The sequence below is a fragment of the Canis lupus genome, chromosome 12, assembly GCF_011100685.1.
Source record: "Canis lupus familiaris isolate Mischka breed German Shepherd chromosome 12, alternate assembly UU_Cfam_GSD_1.0, whole genome shotgun sequence".
In the NCBI taxonomy this organism is placed as follows: Eukaryota; Metazoa; Chordata; class Mammalia; order Carnivora; family Canidae; genus Canis; species Canis lupus.
Window position 1 is genome coordinate 21,279,345 of NC_049233.1, and position 19,828 is coordinate 21,299,172.

The following is a 19,828-nucleotide window of genomic DNA, read 5'->3' on the forward strand; positions in this document are numbered from 1 at the left end:
ACAACAAGTACTTCTCTGGGCTTGGGCTTGGGCAGATTTTACTTCAGCCCTTCAAATAGCTGGCTCCTGTGGGTCTCAAGTGCTATCTTCTTAGAGACACCTTTGCTGACCACCCCCCCCCCCCCGCCCAGCATTATGACCTCCTTCTTGTCCCCCTTCCCAAGGGGCACCACCCTTTTTAGAACAGTCTTAAATTTTCCCTCTTAGAAATAATACAAATATAGACATTTGAAATATCTGTCTCTGGGCTTTAGTTTCATCATTTGGAAATATAGGAGGAGAAAAAGTCTTTTCCAGTTTTAAAGCAATACAACTATCCTCTTTTTAAAAATTCCAGCCAAGCCACTTTATTTGTATGAAAGACCTACATTAGCATAGGTTTCTGTTATCTGAAAGCACAGTGCTCCTATTAAAATCTCTCATTAGTGGAATTGGTGTAGAGTGTTCCCGGTTTTCCAAAAGTTTGGTAAAAACAAGTGGCCTATTGCAAAGACCTACATTAGGATGTAACTGCCTTTTTCCCCCCATAAAAGCAAAAATCCTCTTTGGATTTCTGTTAGCGAAATACAAACTAACGTAGGTCTTTCATAAAAGAAAAGTGCCATAACTTTCAGAAAGTGGGGTATTTGTTTTTGCTAACTGAAAAACGAAAAAAGGCAAAAATAATGCCTTTATAGAGCCCTTATAGAGACGTTGGGCACCCACGCAGTGAGAGGGTGCCACCAAGTCCCTGCCCTGGGAACCACACCCAGCCTCAAGTAGGCAGAGTTCTGCCTCAAGTAGGCCTCAAGTAGGCAGAGTTCTGAACTGTGTCAGTGAGCATCTGGACTTTATTTTGTGCATCTGATAGCAAGATATGTCCGAAGGTATCAAAAAAATCTAAGGTTATTTTTGGGGTCTCAGAGCACTCAAGATTTTTTCTATATTAATGGTAATTGCTTCTTTGATTTATAGCATTTTGGGTTACAAGGTTTCATAAGGATGCTCTACTTTCTGTTGGGGGGGGAATCTGTATTTCTGTACGTCTGTTTTTTTTTAATTTTTATTTATTTATGATAGTCACATCACAGAGAGAGAGAGAGAGAGAGAGAGAGAGAGAGAGGCAGAGGGAGAAGCAGGCTCCATGGACCGGGAGCCTGACGTGGGATTCGATCCCAGGTCTCTAGGATCGCACCCTGGGCCAAAGGCAGGCGCTAAACCGCTGCGCCACCCAGGGATCCCTCTGTAGGTCTATTAAACTGGTCTAGAAATTCTAAGCATATGACCACCCATTTTTCTTTCACTCTCAAATACGTTACTCATTCTGTATTGCCAGGATGGTAATTTTATTTAAATGCATGGTCTTGTTACCCCTTTTAAGCATATGCTCTCTTAAAAATTTTTATGTATGTATCAGTGGAAATCTTTCTAAAATTGATTATGCCCTCTTCTGCTATCAATAGGAAGTTCCTAAACACACACTTCCACTTTTACGTCTTCAGGCTTCATTAGCAATTTCCTTTAACTAGAATCACACCAGAGCGAGGTTCTTGGAGGTACACTGGGTTGCCACGTCTAGATGCGCTTTTCACAGCTGCTCTCTGTATTGGTCTCTCTTGTTCTGCCTCAATTGATTTGTTTATAATCTATCCTGAGCTGAGAAACCAGATGCCAAGCTTGCAGAAATTGGGTATAAAGTGTTCTCTGGGTAAGGGCTTGAGATGCTTCTGGGAGTAAAGTGCATAAACTTTGTATTCAGAAACCTTTTGTTTACTTCCTTATCCTCAGAGTACTAAAGCCCCTAGGATCAGGGCCCCAGGTACAATTTAATACAGCAACTGGCAGCCTTAGAGAAAGGGGGGGGAGGGGGGGGGGCAAGAGAGAGGACTACTGTGCTTAAGCACAGGCAGGGCTGTTGAAATCATGCTAAAAAGGTACCTTCCAAACGCCCGACTTGTGTAAATATGTGAACATTTCCAGAAGGAAATGAAGGATACGCTCCTAAATAGCTTCTCTTCAGTTTTGTCTGAGGTTTAAAGTTCTCAGAGCATATCCTTTCAAACAAAGCTTTTTTTTTTTTTTAATTAAAAATGTTAACTTTCTAGAAAGGGTTGATGGTCACTGCTATAAACCCTAACTCTTAAAAAGTCTTCAGAGAAGTGCCAGCCAGCTTTTTACAGGTACTTCAAGATCTTTCTCTCTTCAGAGCACTAAAATATGTAAAGCCCTGTGTACCCCAGCCCATGACCTCTGTAGGTAATCCAAATGGGGCAAAGTCACAGCCTGGATTCTTACTAGCTTCCAGGAAAAGGGTCATGGAGTCTCTTGCCTAATAGTTTTGTTTTAACTCTGCTACATCAGCATCCAGTTAAAAAAAAAAAAAAAAAAGCGTTAACCAAATCCAAAAGACTAAAAAAAGGACCTCAGGGGAAGGGAGACAAGACCAGTGGATCTGTGTGAACATTTATGTAATGAGGAACATCTGGCTTGGGGTTCTTTTGTAATCTTGTTCTGGAATTAAGTTTAACTACCAAATCCCAAATGATCTGACCATAACAGACACAAAAAAAACCCCTAAGCATACAGAAAGCTCTCCAGAAAGTGTCCAATGGCATAGAATAGTAGCCATATATTCTCCAAGGATATACCAATCCAGATAACCAAGATTTCTGAATACCTATCAAGATGTATCCAAAATGAGCTCTTTTGGCTAGCAGCCTGTGGCTTAATCATGTTTCCATCTTAACGACTAAGAAATCTAATCTTTAAGTGGAGATTCAGGGTCATCATTCTAATATACTCAATACATTACAATTATTGTCAATATACTATGGAGACAACTGAATAGCCATGGCAGTATTACTTAAGTGATATTCAAACTCACATGCCATCCAGTTCAACTGAAATAGTTCAATTCTGTCTCAAATTATAATCAAGATTTCAAGGACCCTACGAGCTGTGAAAACATCCATGGGCTTTGTGCCATTTATTTTGGCCAGAAACCAATTTTTGTTTTCCCCAAATTCTTAATATGTTCCAGATAATCTGTTGCCAAAGCCTTCAGTCCCTGCCTAACCAGCAAATCCAGTGGCTTCACTTCAGTTCCCATCCTTCCACAGCTCTCAAAAGCATACTATCCTCCTTCCCACACATGCCAGTGCTACTATCCCTCACACTGTTTCCTTTCAGGATCCCATGTGTATTCATCAGGGTTCTGAGGCACAGCCCGTTTCCTCACTCTCCACTTTGGTTTTAACCATCATCTTCAGGCATGTGGCTTCCCTGCCATACACACAGCCAGCTCAGATGTTGCTCCAGCTTTCACTTCATTATCTACCTGGTATTTCGACTGAAGGAGTATGACTCTCCTTAAAGGGTTCGAAACCAGAGTATTCAAACCAATAGCTCCCCAAGGAATCATCCTTGCAGGGATTCTTACTCACTTGGTCATCTATGCCAAGAACCGGTATGAGAGACATAACCTAACCACTCATGTGCTAGGTCCTTGGACTTTTCGAAAGTATCTCTTTAATATACACAAATCTTTATCTCCAGAGCCCTGGGCTATACTCCTCCTCTCTCCTAGCAGTGAAAGGTCCCTCTGTAGTAGGAGTTCCTCGTCTCTAGTTATTCCTCCCAACCCATTCTATTTCACTATGACCAAAGGGACCTAGAAGAAACCTCCTTTTACCAGTCTTGGACCTAACAATACCTGAACCCAACCCACTGCTCTAGCCTCAACTTCTAGCTATTGCCTTTTCCCTGCTTTGGTCCGGTGTTATAGCAGTACTCCCTCAACATCAGGCACCTCCATAATTTCACATCTGTTCATACTCTTCCTTGCATCTCTTCATACCCTTTCCTTGTTCATCTTCCTTTGAGATCTACCAGAAGGTTCATTCCCCACCCTCCATCCATAAGACTCCCAGATCTCCAGGTATACAGCAAACGCCTCCCTCCCCCTTGCGTACCCCACTTGCCTTCCACTGGAATTCAAGTGCAGAGAGCTTCTCACTTTTGATTTCTCTCTTGAACCCCATGACCTAGCACAGGAAGCCCTTGATGTGTACCTTCCTACATAATACTTAATTTAAAAGTTATCCATCATGGAAATAAAGCCTTTGGTGTTTTGTCATCACATGCAAGTAAAACTTAAATATCAACTTTTCTGAAGAAAATATTTTTGCAATACCATCTTGCTTTAATAGAAAAGTTTTGAGGCTCAACTAGGCTTAAGATATTAAAAAAAAAATTCTAGAAACCTAGTCTCTATGGCTTTATAATTACATTACTTTGTCGGCCAGTGAAGTGTATGATCTTAGATCAATGTTAAAACCCGAAGTGTGACAAGGTAAGGAAAAAGATTCTACCATTTCTTGTAAGCATTTCCTGATTTTTAGAAGTCGTATGGAATTTATTCTGAAGCAATTAAATTGTCAAAAAAAAAAAAAAAACCACACGTAGAAACTAAAGATGTAAACACGCAGTTCAAAACTAAATGATATATATATATTTAGTCTTACAGAGCAGGAAATCACGGTCTCAAGAATTTAAGTTCTGTATCTAAGATCACACAGTCATTTGGGGGAAGGCTTGGGCCTTAGACTTGCATCTTTAAATTAAACTCTATTCATAAAACGTATGCAAAGTTTTAAAGTAATTGTGTTTTCACCAAATACCCAGTCATAAGATGAAAACAGTGATACTAAGTGATGAACCTCATAACAAAGCCAAAGAAAATCCTGACTTTAAGATTGGCTAGGGGCACACCTGGCTGGCTTAGCTACAAGAGCATGCAACTCTTAATCTTGGGGTTGTGGGTTCAATCTCTAAACCCACGATGGGTTTAGAGATTAAGAATAAGTAATTTTAAAAAAATAAATAAAAATAAAAACCTGGCTACATCTTGGTTGCTGGAGGTATCTTATAACCACAAGGGCAGTCACCCTTTGGATGAAATTTACAGACAAAGGAGAACAGTGCTGAAAGAATAACAGAAAAAATGGGAAAGACTTCTATTTCTGCACAAGACAGAGTAAAAGCAACCAATTTTACCTTCCCACCTGAAAACAGCCAAAAAGAGTATGAAAAAGTAGCTTTTTCAAGACACTAGATAATAGGTAACAAAAGGCAGAGATTCCTGAGACATAGGGGAGAAAAGCAAATCGGAGCCCTACAATTGCCCCAGCTCACTGCTTGGAAGAGAGTCTGTATATCATGTGCAGGAAGGTGAAGCAGAACCTGGAGTACTCCCTGAATTGTGGAGATAAAGCTGAAAGTCTGAGGAAACCAAATCAATTAGAGTTCACAGGACCAAGTACCACAGAGAAGAGAGCTGCAGAGAGAACCCTGGAGATCTGTAGAGGGTTAACCCTTAAGGATTCAGTAGTAAATCAACCCATACACAAGGCAAGTACCCAAAACTGGGCCTGAGTGTGTTCCCAACAAGCCAAAATAGTATTAACTCCTAACTCTGAGGCACTGAGGAAAGTACTCATAAAGGTCCTGCCTCAGTAGAAGGATTAGCCCTAGAGACTTCTCCAGATCTAATTATAAAATCAAGACCTCAAAAGATTAAACTATCTCCCAATGACTATAATGTAGAGCAAAGCTTAAAGAAGATGGTTAGAAATATACAAAACAAGCACCCAACAAGGTAAAATTCGTAAAATCTGGCATCCAATCAAAAATTACCAGGCATGCAGAGATGCAGGGAAACATTCAGAAAAGAATAAAACTGGGTGGCTCAGTTGGTTAAGGCTTTGCCCTGGGCTCAGGTCATGGAGCCCCAGGTTGAGCTTCCTGCTCAGTGGGGAGTATGCTTCTCCCTCTGCCCCCTCTTGTTGCTTGTGCTTCCTCTGAAATAAAATCTTAAAAGAATAAAAGTGAACTTAAATAACAAAGATGACAGAATTAGCAAAGATTAAAACAGTTGTTAGAACTGTATCCCACATGTTCAAGAATGAGTTTAGTTAAAAAAAAAAAAAAAAAAAAAAAAGGAATGAGTTTAGTAAGGCTGCAGAAGATAAATATGCAAAAGTCAATTTCATTAGTAATGAACATTCAGAAACTGAAACGTAATAAATACCATTTACAAAAGAAAAATATGAAACCATGATATCTAACAAAAGATGTGCTAGACTTGTATATGGAAAAACGTTTTGTAGCACAAAACATGAACAAAATGTAATGTACACATGTAATACAAAACATAGATGAGAGAAATTAAAGAATTTTTCATGGGTCAGAAGACTCATTAAGGTATCAATTCTTCCCAACGTGATCTACAGATTCAAAACGATTACAGTCAAAACCCCAGAAGGTTTTGGTAGTTTTGTTTTGGTAGTAACTGCCAAGCTAGTTCTAAAATTCATGTGGAAATTCAAAAGACCTAGAAAAGTCAAAACAAGCTGAAAAAGAACAAAGTTGGAGGGCTAACACTGCCTGATCTCACAATGTATTATAAAGCCACAGCAATAAAAAGAGTGTATTACAGGCATAAAGATAGACAAATAGATCAATGGAACAGTACAAAGAATCCAGAAATAAAGCCACACACACAGATAGACAACTGGTATTAGACAAGCTACAAAGGCCGTGTACCTCTGGCAGTAGAGAAAGAATAATCTTTTCAACAAATGGTGCTAAGGCAACCAAAATCAAAAATCCCTTACACCACATACTAAGCTACCTCAAAATGGATCATAGACCTAACTGTAAAGCCTAAGATTATAAAACTTCTAGAAGAAAATATGGGAGAAAACTTTTGTGATCTTGGATTAAGGAGAGATTTCTTAGGTATCACACCAAAAGTATGATCTGTAAAAGAACAAGCGGACAAACTGGACTTTTATTAAAATGAACAACTTCTGTTCTCCAAAAGACACCCTTAAGAGGATGAAAATGGACTGAGAGAACATATGTGCAATGTAAATTATCTGTTAAGAATTATATCCAGAACTCTCACAGTCAATAAGAAAACACAACAAGGCAAATGGCTTTAAGCATACTTCACAAAAAAGAGACGGCAAATAAGCACATGAAAGATACTCATCACCACTGCTCTTAAGGGAAACGCACATTAAAAAATACAATATAATATCACATACCTATTAGAATCGTTAAAATTAAAGACACTGACTATGCCAAATGCAGACAAGGATGTGGACATATACACTCCTGCTGGGAATGTAAAATGGTACAACCACTTTTAAAAAATTGGGATTTCCTTAAAAAATTAAAACACATCACTCCTAGGGAATAATCAAAGTAAATAAAAGCATAAGTCCATACAAAAATGTATAGGTTAATGTTCACACAAGGTTTGTAATAGCTAAAAACTGGATACAATCCAAGTAATGGATAAACAAATTGTAGTAAATCCACAAAATGGAACACTACTCAGCAATTAAAAGGAACGAACTACTGATACACTCAATAAAATGAATGCATCTCAAAATATATAAGCAGCTTAAAAAGCCAGACCAAAAAAGTACGTTTTATGATTTCCTAGATATAAAAGTCTAAGAAATGCAAACACTCCTACAGTGCCAGAAAGCAGATCAGTGGTGGTCTGTGGAAGTGGGGAGGGGAAGGGGAAATTAAAAAGGAGCACAAGGACATTTTTAGAGATGTGCATCATGTTCATGATTTTGATTCTGGGGATAGTTTCACATGTGTATATACATATCAAAACTTTTCTGTAGATTTTAAATATGTGCAGTTTATTGATGTCAACTATATCAAAACAAAGGTGTTAGTATGTTTTTAAAAACTCACCTAATGGGACGCCTGGGTGGCTCAGCGGTTAAGCTTCAGCCTTCATTCAGCCCAGGGTGTGATCCTGGGGTCCCGGGATCAAGTTCTACATCAGGCTCCTTGCATGGAGCCTGCTCTCTATGGGTTGCTCATGAATGAATGAATGAATGAATGAATAAATAAATAAATAAAATCTTTAAGAAAAAAAAAAAAAAACCCACCCAACTTGGTTAAATCATGAATGTATAAACAGAGAATATTAGCAAGCTTATTAGAATATGGTCCAGTACCAGCAACATCAGTATAGTTTTCTAAATTTAACCACATTCAGATGCCTTGAGTATATAAAATGTTCAGAAACACAAATTTGTTTTTTCCTTGATTTTACCACTGTGTTTATGAATAAATACTGTTAAAACAATGTCCCCAGTAACAGAGACAGAAAGAAAACAACTTTGCTTGTAGGTGACAAGATACTCAATGAACTATGTAAGAAACCTGAACATTCCTAGTTACTATTAAGAAACATTTGTGCTCAGTATCTACTTCTAGTCAGTGTCCAACAATGCGCTTTTAAGACACAATTCAGATTTTTAAATGCAGTTTAGAAATACTAGATTTACCTTCAAACACCATCAATATAAAAAATAACTAAACTAATGGAATATAAATATATCTGGGAAAAACAAATATAAGTTAACTGGTTAAAAAAAAAAAAAACCCACATACAAGGAATGCCTCATTCTCTAATGACCATGGCTATCTTTTTATTTAATTTTTTTCTTCAAGTTTTTATTGAAATTCCAGTTAATAGTAATATTAGTTTCAGGTGTAGAATTTAGTGACACTCCCTTACATACAAATGCCACATGCTCATCACAAGTGCCCTCCTTAATCCCCATCACCTGTATAACCCATCCCTCTTCCCAACTACCCCATCCCAGCAACCCTGAGTTTATTCTCTATCATTGAGTCTGTTTGACCATGGAGATAAAGGAGATAGAACAGATATTATAAAACTTCCAAGTAAAAAAAAAAAAATAAAAATAAAAAATAAAAAATAAAACTTCCAAGTGAACATTTTAAGTTACCATTTACAAGTCTTTGCTTGAAAGGTGAGGCACTGACTAGTAAACCACTGCATCAATATTATTACATTTAATATTAATAACCCTATAAGACATTATCATCCCCATTTTATAGATAAAAAAAATTGAGGCTGAGATCATTTTGCCCACAGCTATATGTTCATTTACACTCAAATGAAAATGCTTTTGACAACTCTAGATTTATAGCACAGTTATTTTATGGGATCATAAGCTTGTTAATAAGCTATGTATTTTCTAAATAGTCACTTAAGCAAATTTGGGGACTTAACCTACACAGGCAAATTGGTCCTTCAAACTCAATGATGACATATCAGCCCTAATATTTCCCATCCAATTTTACTGGCTTTATGCATGGTAAGAACACACTCAAATACTGAAGATATTTTCCTAAATTCACATGCACTTCTCTCCTAACTAGAGGACAATTTTCTTAACTTTGACGGCCACTACACAGAGTTAAAAAAAACAAACTTAGAAAAATTACACATTTGCTTCTAAATGTTTTCTGACATGTTTACAACCTGCAGTTGGAACTCTGTAAAAGGAGATTTGATGAAATCTCATACATTGTAAATAATCCAAAACCTGGTATTACCTGTTTAAGAAATGGACCTGAAGCCAGACAGATTTCAATTCTGATAATGCCTCTTGCCATTAAGTAGCTGAAAAGGCCTGTCCGGCAGCTAACACTAGAGTGAATTCAAAAGTTGTACTTACTGCCACATTTGTGGCATACATTTCCTAAGTTTGTTTTTGAATAGGCACACTCCAGTAATAAACAAAATCTGCACCAGAAAAGTTGCGCGTCCAGCTATGAAAAGGTAAGTGCTTTCTTCTTCTTCTTCTTCTTTTTTTTTTTTTTTTGCATACAGAGAGTGCTTAGCAGACAAAAGAACACCCAGCAACATCCATCTTACCTCTCCCCCACAGCCCTCATCCTGGTGCAAAATGAAGTGTTTTCCTGGCAACCCAGGAGTTAGAACTTCTATCTCCTACAGAAACAGAATAAATGGTGGCTAGCGTCAGGACCTTTTACACCAAAGGTGAAAGCATCTCCAAGCTGCTCTGGGAATCTACGCACTTATATGGTTGTCACGACAAAATACTTTTGATTTCCAAAAAAGCCAGCATACACATATCTTTAGAATACAACACATTTTTACCTACAGCAACTGGTGGCAGCCTTCGCTTTACTCAACAGTCTAAAGATTACCTTCAGGTGAATTTCAAAACATTCCACAAAAAGCAGTAATTTGGTATCACGCCAACACAGTCCAACATATCACATCTCAAACACCATCTTCTGTCTGGCAAGGCCATCGTCCATCTCCAGGGCCACACCAGCCACCACACCCTTCTCCACTTTTATCTGCCCAGCCTTTTGCACAGTTACTTCCCGAGGCTTCTGATTACAAACACACTTGCTTGCTACCTGACCTTGCCTGCAGACTTCTACTTGGCAGTTATGATCCTTGAGATCCTTTGTGCAAGGAATGGTGGTAACACTGGAGTAGTTAACTTCTCTCCTGCTTTTTCAAAAGCTCATCAAGGAAGCCTCCCACGACAAGGAGTTTGAAAATCAGACTCACATTTTAAGTGGCAACCATCCTAAGAAATAAATTACATATGACTTAAGACATACCTGCTCATGCACACTCTCAAATCACTCAAAAGTTTGACACGATACTCTTGCTATATTTATAACAAAGTGATCCTCTTCATCCTATTTTTTTTTTTTTTTAAAGTTCGGAGGAGAAAAAAAAAAAAAAAAACACCTAGGGAAACCGAAATTTATTTCTCAACCCGCTAATGGATCATGAGCAGTTTGAAAAATAATGTTCTGTAACACAAAAGAGTGATTACTTTGACATGATACTAGAGGCATCAGCAAATAGGCGTGAGGCTTTCCTACCCTCCTCTAAAACCTCACCTTCTCCCTGCCCAGTCCTAGAGATACCACAGTGGAGAATGAGTTCTTGCAACACCACAGGTCAGGGATGGGACAGAGAACCAATTTTGGAGGACTAAGGTTTAACTGAAGTGCCTTTTCAGGCATAGAAAGTGGGGTTCCCCCCTCCCCTTAACCATCTGTTACACTTCACAATCTCAATTCTTCAAGACCCTTGCATCAAGGCTGCCTATTTCCAACTGGACTGTCAACACTTGCCAGCAGGAACTTTACTCTTCTTGAAAATCCTACACCCCACCCCAACATGTGACTGAAATAGAACTTAAAGTAATGAGAAACTTTTTTTTTTTTAAATCTCATATAACTTTTCTACTTCATCCTCTTCAAAGTACGTGGATTTAGGGGGAAAAGAAGCAAAAGGAAGTGCGGGAGAGGAAAAAAAAATCGGGGCTGGGGGACAGAGGATAGATCATTAAATGCACACAATATACAAAAATGAACATACACAAGGTCAGATGCTGTGAAACAAGGAACTTTAGAATAAAACTGAAGAATTACCAAAGTAGGACAAACCCCTTCTATTAGAAGTGTGAGTTACTATTATGCCTTTCTCAGGTAAAACAGCACAATTACTTCAACTGTAAAAATAATTATTTTCCAATCTTAGAAATAAACTGAAGTTTTGGGAGGACAGTGATTCTGCATTGATGTAGCAGCACCCTGACACTTGGGTCAAGCATTAAGAACACGGACTTGGGGTGCCTGCGTTTGGCCCAGGGCGTGATCCTGGAGTCCAGGGATGGAGTCCCCCATCAAGCTCCCTGCGTGGAGCCTGCTTCTCCCTCTGCCTGTGTCTCTGTGTCTCTCATGAATAAATAAAATCTTAAAAAAAAAAAAAAAAAAAACACACGGAAAAAAGATAAATTTACACCTGAGCAAGCCATGGAAGGCAAATGGTAAAAACAGATGCATGCTTTTCGAAAAAGCATTTAATGATCTGAATTGTATCTGTAGAAGACTTGAAGGGAGAAGCACAGAGAGCTTTGGCAGAAGAAAACTCCATCTAAAAGGGGGCAAGTCTTTCCAGATCCTTCCAATAAACAACGGTTCAACATACTGAAAATGCAAAGACATTTCAGCTCTAGGCAGAACACACGTGGAAGCACCGATAGGCCAGGGTTAGACGTCGGATCCAGGCCACGGGGAGCCAACTAACAAATCTCAAATGCGAAGCTTCAAGAGTTCCCTTTTAGAGTTTTGTTTTGTTTTTCCCTTTCCCCTCTTTTAGAATTTAACAGGACCAGGAAGTTTCTTCCCTTTTTGGGGGGGAAAACTGAGCCGTCATTCGTGTTCCATGCCTATAAAGTGGTGATGGGGTGTGTGTGGGCGGGGGAGGGGTGCGAGGGCGAGGAGGGGTGGGTGAAGAGGGTGCGAGGGAGCAGAGGAGAAGCAGCTGGAGGTCTAGAAAGTAACCTGCCCGCGTGGGGCTGACGACCGGACCCCCAGCAGCAACGGCCCTCCCGGGACCAGTGGGTCCAACCGGGTCCTTTTCTCACTGATGGCAATAGCGCCTTTCGACACCAGGCGCCAGGTCGCGACATCCCAGCCTGGAAACTCCGGGAGGCACCAGGTGTCACACTTGCTCACGATCGCGCCCTCCCAGCGCCTAACCCATTGGCTGAACCAAGGGGGAAACCCTAAGAACGAATGAATGGGAGGGAGGGAGGGAGGGAGGGGGTTCGGGCCGGGCCCCAGGCTCCGGGCTCCGGGGGGCCCCGCCGGGCGGGGACCTCGGGGCGCAGCGCAGGACGCGCACCGCCGAACAAAGGAGGCGCGGGGCGGCCTGACAGGGGCGCCCGGCGGGGGCGGAGGCCGCGGGCGCTCACCTCGTCGCCCCACTTGAGCACGTCCTTGTGCCGGTCCTTGACGGCGTGGTAGATGTGCAGGAACTGGAGGATCCCGTGCCGCCGCACGTGGTCGGCGTGGCGCTTGGTCTCCTCCCAGCTCAGCGGCGAGCCTTGGGACAGCAGCCCCATGGCTGCCCCCTCCTCCTCCTCCTCCTCCTCCTCCTCGGGGTGGACGGCGGCCGCTGCTCAGGGTGCGGGGCGCGAGCCGGCCCCTCGGCTGCCCGCACAGGACCCGGCAGCGGCGGCGGCGGCGGCGGCTGCTCCGCCCCGCGGGGGCGCCCTTGGGCCGCGGCCGGCCGAGGGAGGGTCCGCTCCGCTCCGCTCCCCTGCGCGGGGTCCTCGCCGCCCAGGTGACCGACTCGGGGGTCCCGCACGCCGCGCGGACACAGAGGCACAGGACCGGAGGGCAGGCTGCGCGGCTCTCGGCCCCGCGGCCTCGCCCCCCGCCCCCCGCCCGCTCGCTCCGGCTCCGAGGCGGCGGCGGCGGCGGAGGACCCCGCAGCCGCGCTGCCGCAGCGGCTCTCGCTTCTCTTTACCGGTGTCGTGCACTGGCTTCTTCCTACTTGTGACCGAGACCTGCGCCGCCACCGAGCATGCCCAGTCCTCCCATCTGCTCGCTCGCGGCTCCAGGGTGCGATCCGCCGCTCCGGGTTTTATAGACTACGGGTGGGGGCGGGGAAAGAAGGCGGTGCAGGAGCGGGGGCGTGGCCGGGCGCTCTAAGGGGGCCTCGGAGCAGGCGTGCGCAGGCGTGGTCGGGGCGGAGTCAGGGGGCGGAGCTCTCCGAGGGCGCGCGGTGGAAAAGTGAGGTCCGGCAGCCTTTAAGCAAACGGGAGATCATGTAAAAACCTGTTTTCTCGGATCCAAAGACATAAACTTTGGGTTGGGGAAGAAATTCGGTTATTTGAATTAGTGAACAACTCACTATATTCGTTTTGGGGTGAGCAAAGGCCTCTCACACAGGTGAGAGCAGCCCAGTATGGTAATGACTCACTCCATCGCTTGGGGGTCAGATGAAACACCTGTTCAACTCTAGTTTCCACGGTTGACAGACTGTGAGATCTCGGGCAAATCATTTCCATACCTGTGTAAAATTTATTCTATCTTTTTATGGATTTTGTAACACTGTGTACAATGCGGACATGCATAGAGTCAGCAGCCAATAAATTACTTGGTTATTAAGAGGAATCAATTTGTCTGCAGGTTTTATGTATATTCAATGTGTATATATCACAAGTATTTGTGTATTCTTTATTTATGACATGTATTCTTGGGATGGCCCAGATACCATCATTACAACAGAAGGGACTTTGTCAACATCTCCAGATGGATTTTTTTTTTTTAAGGAATCATCTCCAAAGTATATCCCTCATCCAAACCTAATATTCATTATGTGACTAAAATGATGTTCATGTGAGCTTACCAAGGAGTAGAAAATATCAGGTACAACTGGGGATGATCCTATGCTGGTAAAAAAGAGAAGGAAGGAGGTACCTCACCCCAAAAACTCCGTGTTGATAGAGTAATGATGTGTCAAGGAGGGAAAAAGTGACAGCAACTAGACCACGCGTGCACTGAGGCCAGAAAGTGTGTATTTATTGTGCCCACTTCCATCAACTACAAAGTCAACATTTAGTAAGCGCTCATTAACTGCTGAATGGATATATGATAGTGGGAGTCTCTTCATACCCCATCATAGTGGATGTGCCCCTCAGGCACTGGGGACATGGATACCCAAGGTCTGGCTGTAATTTCCACAGTGGAATGTGTGTATGTGTGTGGGGTGTGGATGGGGACATGGGACTGTGGGAGTGTTTGAAGCTAAGAGGATGTTTCAGTCCCCAGCACACAGCAAGAATAAAAACCAAGCCTCATTCTAATTTGTTCCCGGCTGACTCAGCAACCTCAGCTCCTGCACCTACTCTTCCTTGTACCCTCTGCACCAACATCACCAGGCTTGTTTGGTCCCAACTTTCCACTGTTTTGTTTTGTTTTGTCTTGTTTTTTTTTGTTTTTTTTTTTTTTGTGGTAAGAATTCTCCACCTGACACATTCCTGTTTATCCGTTTAATCCCAGTTATTCCCCTGTTTAATTTGGTTGCATTTGTACATGCCTCTATTTCTGCATTACAGTAGAATCATTTTAAAAATATCACCATGGTACTGACTTCCTGTGGGATAGAGATGATTTATGCGTTTTGTATCTTTTTTTTTTTTTTAAAGAAAAGTGCGTGTATAAATCTTAGCTTCTTATGGAAAACAGGGAGTGTGGGGAGCTAGGCTGGCAGTGTTGCTCATGTTTCACATGCAGGTGAGGCATCTAAAAGATCATTTTTTTTATTCTCAAAATCTCACTTTTGCATAGGCCTGCGTTGTTCAACCCAATAGCCATCAATCACATGTGGCTACTGAGTATTTGAAACATGGCTAATTTGACTGTAAAACTGAATTTTAGTTTTATTTTAATCCACTTAAATATAAATTTCAAATTTGATATTCCATTTCCTTACTGGAAAACTTTTACATAAATTTGGAGCAGGTCGGGAATGTGAATTTACCTTTTTTGTCTTAGTTTTATGAAATGGAAATACAGACCAAGTATTTCCAATGAAAATTTAGTGACCTAGGAGATGTAGTGTGAAGGTAGTACACATACTAGATGCAAAGACAATACAAAAATAAAAATGTAAACATTTCATTAATCTTACATTGATCACATGGGGCTGTAACAGTATTTTGGGTGCATTAAGATGCAGGATAGTGCTTAAATTAATTCACCCGTTTCTTTTTAGTTTTTAAAGGTGGTTAATGGGAAAACTTAGGATCTCTGTGGCTCGTATTCCACTTAATTGAAACACAGCAGGTGTAGACATTTACACTGTGCAAAGAACACACTCTTCTACACCTGCTGGATTTCCTCACAATACCCGAAGCTGGTCTCTTGGGAGAGTATCAGTTTCCTTCTAAGGAAGAATACAGGGACAAGGGTGGTTCACTAAGAGGCTAAGTTCAAGTCTAGCCAAAGCTCTACGTGGTACTGAATGCTCTGAGAGCCAACGCTGTAATCTGAGTCAGTCAGCCCCAGGTTCTGGTTGACACAAAGGGGGGCCTCTCCTACCCGAATTCTGAACCAGCACCCGAGAGCCCCTGGGCTCTGTTCAATCTCCAATTGGGTGCAGCTTGGTGGCACTGGCAGTCATGCCTTCACCAATTGCTGTTGCAAGGGGAGGATGGGGAACCCACCACAGATCAACCGAAGTCATATTCAGCAACAATCAATCCCCTTTATTTGGCTGTGGGTTTGTTTTTGTTTTGTTTTGTTTTGTTTTTTTTAGGTTTACGTCTCATTCGGTACTTCTACGAGTAGGTTTTCAGGGACCAGCTCTGGACAGCTGTTCAGGGCTTTAATGATGGCTAAAGGGAAAAGGCGCTCAGAGACCGCAGAATCAGCTCTTCTCCAAGCCTTGCCCAAAGGCGGATTCCTGCTCACCTCTTCCGCGGAAAAAAACCGGGACTCGGTCGGCCCGAACCAACCACAGCCAGGGGCGATCCTGACAGCGCTTCCCCGCCTCCTACCCGGGGGCGGCCGCGAGCCCCGCCCCCGCGACCGCCCGGAAAACCCGGACCGCGGAGCCGGGAGGCCGGCGACCCGGCGCCGCCGCGGGGCCGAGCTGAGCATGCTCCGGGAGCCGCTGAGTCGCGGGAGGAAGCGGCGCGGGCCGCGGGCGCTGCACGCCGCGTCGTTGTTGTGATACAGCCTCTGCCACGTGACTGCGCCGGGCCCGCCTCCAGGCGCGCGGTGCCGCCTCCCCGTGACTCAGCATTTTGTGCCGGTTCCGTGCTAGAGGTCAGAGCCGGGGATGCTGCTGGGGGCGAAGTCCCGGCCCTCGGCTCTTGACACCTTCCCCGCCGCCACCCCGCCTCCCGCTCAGAGTGTTGCAGCAGCCATTTCAGACTCCAGGGTTTTCAGGCCTCTCCGCAAGGAGGAAAACATACATTTCCCCGTGGTCACGCCGCTTCCAGTTTTCCCTGAGTCAGCAGCTCCGCTGAGATCCCGGAGCTGGCCTCCCAGAGATGGAGGGAGGAAAGCAGCCGGGCTGTGACTGAGGGTCTCTGAGGGAGATATTTTGCAGGTTCAGGCCCCTTGTGGTCACCTGCCCCATCCCTTACCGTTGTGTTTGGCTTGAGCATCCCCCTAGGTGCTCTCTTGGGGAGGGGGGGGGGGCGGGTCTCAATAATTCACTCTTCAGGTTGCACCTGCTTTATGCCAAGCACTTTGTTCTAGAATCCATAGAACAATCCTGGTCGTTGCCACGTTTTATAGATAGGGCAACTAAGATCCAATAATAGTAAATAACAAGTAGAGGCTACCCAGGGATCTGCTCCCGTGCACTGTTTTTTTTTTTTTTTTTTTAGATTTATGTATTCACAGAGAGGTGGAGACATAGGCAGAGGGGGAAGCCTGATGCGAGATTTGATCCCAGGACACCGAGAACCCAGAGATCACGACCTGAGCCGAAGGCGGATGCTCAACCACTGAGCCTCCCAGGTGCCCCTCCTGATGCACCTCTCTACCAGACCTCACAGCCTGGGTTAAGCTGAGGGCCTCCTTCTGGGGGTTCTTCCTTGCTCTTGATACTGCCTCCACTGAGCCCTCCTCTCCTTTGACACCTCCTTTCCCCCAAAAGACCTCTGTTTAGACAATGAGGTGTTTCAGATTTTCTTGCTTTGTATTTTAATTAATTGGTAGAAACAAACAGCTGTTTCTTAAGTGTACACAGTACAAAATACAAAAGATGCATAAAGGATTTTTTTTCCCCTACATTGCATTAAACTTGGAATTTGATTTGACTACATTGAAGAAGTACCCCCAGGGCTTTATCACAGAAGCATAGTACCCAAAGACTAGTCTTCACCATAGCTCAGGATAACTTGCCCAATCTAAGCTGTGTTCTTTATCATCAGTGACACTTGTTCAAGTGAAGTTTTCCTTCCAACCTAAACATTCTCTGATGTCACTACTACTAAATTCGTTGAAAAGTGCAAATCTTCTTGTAGTATGTAATATTTCTAACACATGTTGCTGAGATGTGCAATTGTCATTCCAAGTTAACAAAACACAGAACATCTGTCAACTTGGTTTTTAGTGTATGTGCTGCAGAAGTGAGCACTGTCAACTTGGTTTTTATTTTTATTTTTTTAAGATTTTATTTATTTATTCATGACAGACACAGAGGAGAGAGAGAGAGGCACAGACACAGGCAGAGGGAGAAGCAGGCTCCATGCGGGGAGCATGTGGTACTCGATCCCAGGTCCCCAGGACCACATCCTAGGCGGCAGCACTAAACCGCTGAGCCACCCGGGCTGCCCTCAACTTGGTTTTTAAAGCCAACTTTTAGTTCAACGGGATTTTTCTAAAGTACAAAAGTGCTTATTTTCATGTAGGGTTGCAGAAGGTTTGCTCTGTCAAGTGAAGGCCTTTTTAAGATGTGAAAAGCTGGAGTGTATAAAGAAGATGGGTAGGAGTGAACAGTGGAAGATTAAAGATGTGAGAATGATATAGGATGTCTCTAGAAGCAAGATCTCTCAGGAGGCGTGATAGAATCCAGAACACATGTCAAGTGGTAACACTTTTCATAACAGTATCGTGGCCTTCTTACAAGATGCTAGGCAAGAAGATGGGGATGCCAAAATTGATGTATTGGGACAGGAAAGGTAATGGGTGAGTCTAGCAGACTCTCTCTTTTTTTTCACTGGAGTGTGGTTAAAGAAACATAACCTTTTATTACAGACACTTCCAAACAAACAAAAGTACAGAGGGCATAATATAATGTACCCACTGTAACTGTTACCCATCTTCAGTATCACCACATGGCTAATCTCATTTCAGGTATTCACCCCCTCCCAGTAACTTAAAGCAAATTTCACTGGTGTATGATCTTAGGTATTAGCTCTAAGTGAGGAATGTAAAAGATGATTGAGCAATTAGTATGAGGAATGATCCAAGAAGATGAAAAGGAGTGAGCAATAGGCTAATCCCTTACTGGAAATCAATTTCCTTCGTCCTGAAATTGGAGACAGTTGGTGTTATCCAGTTGTTTTTATTCCAAGTTTTCTTGCTATTGCTCTACATTATGTGACCTTGCATTTAAAAACAAAACTAAAAATCCATCCTTGTCTCATGTAGCATAAACTGTTTCACAATGGCTGGCAGGGGTAATTATTATTGTCAAAACAGGCTCACTGTCAAATGTGAGTGTGGTCTTTCAGGCATGTGTTTATGTTGTTTAAGATCCAAATTTTACTCTCTACCTTTTTCTTCCCATTTCACTCACCTTTATTCACATAAATGTATGTAAACTTTATTCTAGCTTAGATAACACCAAATAATTGAACTTTGGCACACAGCACTCCATCATTTGTGGAGGATAAAATGTTAAAAAGTACTTATCATAATCACATCATGTAGAAAGGCAATGGTACTGGATAGTAAGCAGTTTTGCTTCAATAAGGCCAGTTCCTAGAAGCAAAAACAAAAACAAAGGAATGGTATAATTCTACTTCTGAAGGGCATTTTTCCACACATAATACCCCTGCTGCTTAGTACTTAGGCTAAAATCCAATAGGTATTTTGAGGGGAAAAAATCAATTCATCTAAAGAAGACCTATCCTATAATGCACAGAACAGCCCCACACAAAGAATTATTCACATCAGTAACATGAAGATTAAGAAACCTTGGTCTACACATATCAGGATTATATCTGCAAGGGGTTCTAAGGTCATCAAAATGACTAGTTGAGAAGTACTAATATGTACAATGGTTAGTATCATTTTATTTGCAGTCATGTATACAAATCCATTCAGCTATTAAGTATACTATTAGTCTCCAGTATGCTGATGGAGCGCATGATAAGAGGGAGTAGGGCTCCTTCTTTATCCTTTCTTTTCCTCACGGCCACAATACCAATCCAGCTCTGGTCTACTCTCCTAGTCTTATTTCCTGTCCATGTGAGACCAGTTATATACTTATACCAATATTAATGTTAAACTGCAGTTCTTAGTTCCCTGCCTATGTTTTGTTTTTTTTTAAGAATTCAATTTTAAAGAATGAAAACTCATTAGATCTCGTAGGATCTCTGTTACTGCTGGGCAGAGAACATGGCATACT

At 42.5% G+C, this 19,828-nt stretch overlaps 1 protein-coding gene across 1 annotated transcript in view; it reads right to left on the reverse strand.

Moving 5' to 3' along the window:
- The window catches only part of GCLC (glutamate-cysteine ligase catalytic subunit), a 48,938-nt gene extending 36,147 nt beyond the window's left edge, over window positions 1-12,791 (reverse strand). The window contains exon 1 of the mRNA XM_038554326.1: window positions 12,642-12,791. Within this exon, the coding sequence (XP_038410254.1) occupies window positions 12,642-12,791 (150 nt within the window). The remainder of the gene's footprint in view (window positions 1-12,641) is intronic.
- Window positions 12,792-19,828: the final 7,037 nt, after the last annotated feature.